Here is a 5,866-nt window from a genome sequence, read left to right on the forward strand (position 1 = left end):
TGTTGAACAAAGGTAGTCGATTAGTTTGTTTATGCATCTGTTCAGATTCTAAACAGGCGAAAAAGGAGAAGATAATCAGCTTAAAGCTGAATAAAGTAGCATTTATTAGCGCTTCTTCAACTTTTATATGGCTATTCATATTGCTACTGTACCACTTCTGCAAAATGAAGAAATACTTATTCAGTTTCTAAACAGCTTTACTTTCAGCCTTTGTTCAGGTGCTTTTGACCAATTTTCACGTGTTATATAATTTGTTTCCTTGCTGAAAAGTAGCTTTTGCAGATATTATACAGTCTATTTTTCAACTCTTCTTCAGCTTTTTATAAATAAAACAAAAATGTTTTTTTTTTATATATTTATTACGATTTATTATCGACATTAGCTTTCTTTTAACTTCAATTTCACACTTATTTTATTATTTTATTTAAAATCGTAATACTTACTTTTTTTATTTTATAGTGTCTTCTGTGCGATTTGAACCTGCTACCTCTCGATCCATATATCACTGCCTATCCCACTGAGCTAATCGGGCACTTACCAAAAATGTGTATTTTATTGTATAAATGAAATGCTTTGGAAGCTGAACAACAGCTGAAATAAATTTGAAGAAGCGCTGTTTATTTGTCGAACAAAAGCTGAAAATAATTATCGGAATTTTAGTTGAATAACTTCTGAATACTTTCTGCAAAAGTAAACAACGCCACATTCACTAAATTTTAGCTGAATTGAGATTGATTATTAGCAGAACAAAACACTCCTGGGATTTACCGCGAAAATACTGTCTTGTCTGTAAACGGAGATCAAAATTTATTTGTTTTTCCTATTTTTATAGTGATTTTTGCGTAAGTTTTAAGTCAAAATGAATAGGTGTAATCCAGGTAAGTACGTTGTTTATTATTTATTCTTTAAGTATACAAAGTGTTTGTAAAAATGGATATTAATAATTATCAATATTATACATTTAAAAAAAGTTAGGTTAATTATTTTTTTACATTTAGTATTAAACTCATTAAATTATGAAATATTTTGGTCTTAAATAATTAGAATAAACCTGGGATATATTTATTTATATAAGGAGACTGATATTAACAAACTACTAATAAGTTACAAATCTTCTAATTAAAATAATGGGTAAATAAAAAGTATACTTTTATTATTATAAGAACGTAATATGAGTTGCCTATGCATTGGATGAAATTTAAAACTTCTTTTTTTCTACTTATGTACCTATGTAATATTGTAGTTAATATTTGAAATTTTAATTAGTTTAATTTATTACAGAACCCCATTTTAAAATCGTTGAGACGATAGAAGCTGGAAGGTCGGTCTTAACTGTTGTTCCACACAAGTGGATAAAAACAAAATTTTATTTTGGCCACCAAAAAACGTGAAAAATCTGATAAAGGATGTCAATTCTACTCCAGACATTACGTGGAATAAAATAATATGTCGCATCAAAAGAAATTATTATAAAAATCGCATTGCAGCTGAAACTGAACTTTTAGAAATGTCGGGAGGTTCGGCAACGTCTTCAACTGATTCCGAGGTTTTAGGAGAAATGAAAGAAAAAAATAAAGTAAGAAACACAAAAAAGGTCACTAGTCAACAAAATTTTGAAACTCTGTTTGCATCATCATCGTCAAAATTTTGTTCGTTTCAACCAATCATACCGGAAGAAACTCCTGAGCCTGTTGTTGAAAGCGAAAATATAATTTTGGAAACCAATTTTTCGGATGAGGCAATTATTTCTCCTGAAGCAATTGCAAATGCGCAGTTTTTAAATGTCATCGAACAGGTAAGTTTTTATTGGAAACATTTAAAATTATTACTTTAATTACTTTTTTTTGCACCCTTAATTATAAGCCTTTGATTGGAGAAGAAAGTAAAAACGACATTATTAACAAGTTGAATGACATTGAGCAAAAATTTAATCAGTTTAAAAATTATATAACAGAGAGCGTAAAAGATATGTTGGTGAAGGCAGTTGCGGCAATTAAATCAGATTTTGATGCCAAATTATTGTCAGCAATGCAGAATTTTAAAAACAATCATCAGGATGATGACAATATTCAATTTGAATTTCATGCCGTTTCAACCTCACAGGAGTTAAGTCAATTAGAGGAAAATCTCAAAGATCCAAATTATGAAAAGAAAGTAGTATAGTTATATTATTTCAGTTTTCATTTAATCTTTTAAATTTAATGTTGATACTGTTTTCTAGAGAAATTATTTTAAAAAAATTATTGGTAATATTCCTGATACTAGTAATGGTTTGGATACCTGCTATAGTATTGTAGATTATTTTTTTGAGAAAAAATTTATGGTGCAGTGTTCGTGGACGGGAGGAAGTAGAAGCAACACTGAAAAATGTTGTATTAAAAATTGCAAAAATATTTTAGAAGTGTTTTTTACAATAGTCCAAAGTTCCAATAAAGATTTTTCGAAGGCTTTGTTGAAAAAATTTATAATTGGAATTACAAGAAATGCAAAGAAGCGTAGTTTAACTGGAGGCATCCGCCAATCTTCAATACATAGAAGAAAAAAATCAATGGTTAAAAAACAACGTTTAAGTGGAAACAGAAAAGGTGTTGCTCAAAGACAAGGTAAAGGTACCTATATTAAAAAAATGTATAACATAAAAATTATTATTTCAGGCGAAAATGAAATTTTTTATGAAAATGAGCAATCATTTAATGAAGAAAAAGAATATGATGAAGATAACGATGAATATGGTATGGAAAAATATGAAGCTGACGGTGAAGATGCTATAATAGAACATGACGAGGTTGAAGAGGAAGATAATAATGATACAGACACGGACTAAAAGAACATTTTTATTAAAAAAACTTTTTAATTTACATTCAAGTTTTGTTTATTTTTAATAGTGTGTAGAAGAGGAATAAAAACAATTTTACTTTCATTGTATTTTATAACAACCATTTTACAAACAACATTCTCTAGCAAATAAAGTTTCATATTATTTAAATTTGTAATGTTGCAAATATATATGTGTAAATTTGATGATCGAATGGGATAACTAAAGAAATCTTCTTTTTTCTTAACAGATTTTCCATGTATGAATATTTTACCACCTTTTTCTGATGCAGAATTCATTTGAACAATGTCATTGTCATTTGTTAAAAACCATGAATTTTTGAAAACATTACTTAAACAAAAATTATGAGAATAAATGTAGCACTTGATAACATTCCCCCTTTTCTTAATTTCTGGCTGTAAACTTGTCTTTTTTGTATCATTGCTCAATATTAAATTTCTTTCGCCAATTCTATTAACAATTTGCTGCAAACTGTTATTTCCTTGGCGCAATAATTTTTTTAGTTGAAATAATGTATTCTCAAATGGGTACGTAGATATTGTAAAAAGTTGTCCAAATCTATTAACATCATCAACCACATGTTCTAAGTTATGAATGTTGCTTGTAATAAATTGTACGCCATAAATAATCTTAAAATCATCTATATATTTTTCAAACATTAATTGGGCAACCGAACGATTTTCAGCATACATGTCAGAAGAACATATTCTAACAGCAACAAAAAGAAGTAAAAAATGTTTATAAACGTCAGTGTTCAACACATCTTTTAAAATAACAAATCCAATATAATTAAGAAAATTGCGCCATTCTACTCCTTTCCAGTATGCCAGGCAATCTAATCCTCTTGTGGAACGATGAATTTCAGATGGAAGTTTCACAGATATTAAATGTTTGGAGATCCTCTCAATATCACGAGCACATAGCTTACTTGAGAAACCCATAGAACCATCTTTCCATCCTGTTAGACAACGCTTCATCACACCTAGCTCTAAAAGATGTAGTTCATCTGCTACTATAAAATCCTGCACCATGTCAACTTCGGAAATTTTCAAAATTGGTGACTCTTGCCCTTTATGGTGCTTACCATAATGTTTACTTCTGAATTTTGCATCAGTTCTAAGAGGACATTTTATATCAGGAAATACAACAGTTCGAGAAAGATAAGAATATTCGCCTTCAGTAGTGCATTTAAGGCATCCATTAATCCCATTGAAATTGACTACACCTGTAAAATAAACTAGTCAATTTAAGCAATAATTAAAAAAAACAGATACCTTTAATAAATGCCCGTGCAGGTGAATCGCAGATAAAGCATCTAATTTTTATGTGAATCATATGCCCATTAACACAGAGTCCATTTGATTGCAGCCGCTTAACATCCTCAACAAAAGGCTCCAAAAATTCATTTATATCTAGAGGCTTGTTATTTCCATGGAAAATGCCAACAATCATAGGTTGTATATCAGGCATTTCATATATGCTACATAAAATTGGCCAAAACTGACGTTTGGAACTTTTATATATTGGCAACCCATCTATATTTACATTGAGCTGTATTAACATGTCTTTTGACAAGTTTTTAAAAGTGTTCGTTAGACAAACGTCAAGACCTTGATGCCAATATTCTCCACCCTGTATAACTTTACAACTTTTTTTCGTATTTTTTGGCGTTTTTAATAATGTTCTAGCATCGATAAATAAACTAGAATCATACTGTCTCTTGATTATTTGTAGGAGATCTTTTAGAGCTGCATGTGTAATATTATGTCGGATTGCCCAATTTCCTAATTCGGTACTTGAACAAGGCAATAATTGCGTTTCAGTATCTTCTGTTTTAAAAATGTCTTCATCAATAAACTGGTCACCATCATCTGATGTTTCACTGGTTTCCATTAGATTATCGTCAAGATCACTTGATGTGCTAGAAATACACTCCTGTTCTTTAGAACCTATGTAACAAATTATTTTTTATTTAAAATATACTCACAAAATTAAAACAAAATTACCTGATCCTGATGCTGTGTCGTTAGCTTTTGAATGAGAAGAAACACTACTTGGTGCATATAGATTTTTTAAAAACTCTTCATAATTTGAACGGTTTACCTTTAATTTTCGGTAATAATGGCCAGATTTTTTTATTTTTTTAAAATTTTGAATTGATTTTTTATCCATATTTTTTAAATATTAAGTAAAGCACAGTGTATATCTTTTATCTAAATAATTAAAATTATATAGCAAATATAAGCAATTGTATAATACTTAATAATCATCAGCTGCAGAAGCCATTTTTCATCGAACTTAAGTATACACCTTTTGCAACGAATATGAACGATTTAATTAAATTAAAGCTCCTTTTCAGCTTTATATCAGCTTTTATAAAGTTGCTGATTAAAAGTACTTACAAAAGTTCTGGACAAGCACTATTTCAGCCCAGAATATAACTGAATAGAGAAGGTTGAATAATGTATTATGAACTGACTTAAATAGCGCTTCCCCAGCCTCTTGTTCAGTTTTTTTTACATTGTTGATCAAAAGTAGACAAAAATTCTGCAGCAGCGCTAGTTCAGCTTAGCATTCAGCTGAATAAGATATGCTGAATACTATAATACAAAGTGCCTTAAATAGCGCTTCTCCAGTCTAATATTCAGCTTAAGTCAATTGGCTGCAAAAGGGCTTACAAATAATCTGAAGCAGTGTTTGTTCGACATATTAAACAGCAAAATAGCTTAAACAGCCTTTGTCACTTTTATGCGACTACTAATCAGCTGCAGTACTCAGTATTTAGCTTGACCAGCTATTATATGTTTGTTGGGTAGATAGTATGTAATACTTTTATTTACATAATTTGATTACCATCAAAATTTCTATCAATATTCACCTAATATATTGTTTTCTTACTCTATGTTTTGTTGTATTTTTCAATTCTAAATCATTTCAATTCAAAATCAAAATAATTTGATTTACATAAGTTAAAAATGTCAAAAGGTTAATCTGTTTAGTTAGACGATCTTCGCACATAATGACAAGCTG

At 29.4% G+C, this 5,866-nt stretch overlaps 2 protein-coding genes across 3 annotated transcripts; one reads left to right on the forward strand and one right to left on the reverse strand.

Annotated features, from left to right (window-relative positions):
* Positions 1-1,957: 1,957 nt before the first annotated feature.
* On the forward strand, positions 1,958-2,920 carry LOC114342284 (uncharacterized). 2 transcript variants are annotated; one of them, XM_028293081.2, is made up of 3 exons: positions 1,958-2,157; positions 2,222-2,603; positions 2,655-2,920. In XM_028293081.2, the coding sequence occupies exons 1-3, from the start codon at positions 1,969-1,971 to the stop codon at positions 2,822-2,824; spliced, it is 741 nt and encodes a 246-aa protein (XP_028148882.2). In that variant the 5' UTR covers positions 1,958-1,968; the 3' UTR covers positions 2,825-2,920. The 2 variants fall into 2 exon arrangements, with proteins under 2 accessions (XP_028148882.2, XP_050508798.1); XM_050652841.1 differs by having other exon boundaries at positions 2,222-2,920.
* Positions 2,449-5,659, reverse strand: LOC114342281 (uncharacterized). Its single transcript, XM_028293079.2, has 2 exons — positions 4,111-5,659; positions 2,449-4,061 (listed from the first exon to the last, which is right to left on the reverse strand). The coding sequence occupies exons 1-2, from the start codon at positions 4,727-4,729 to the stop codon at positions 2,851-2,853; spliced, it is 1,830 nt and encodes a 609-aa protein (XP_028148880.2). The 5' UTR covers positions 4,730-5,659; the 3' UTR covers positions 2,449-2,850.
* Between the last annotated feature and the right edge of the window lie 207 nt (positions 5,660-5,866).

This window comes from Diabrotica virgifera, chromosome 6 (genome assembly GCF_917563875.1).
Source record: "Diabrotica virgifera virgifera chromosome 6, PGI_DIABVI_V3a".
Lineage (NCBI taxonomy): Eukaryota > Metazoa > Arthropoda > Insecta > Coleoptera > Chrysomelidae > Diabrotica > Diabrotica virgifera.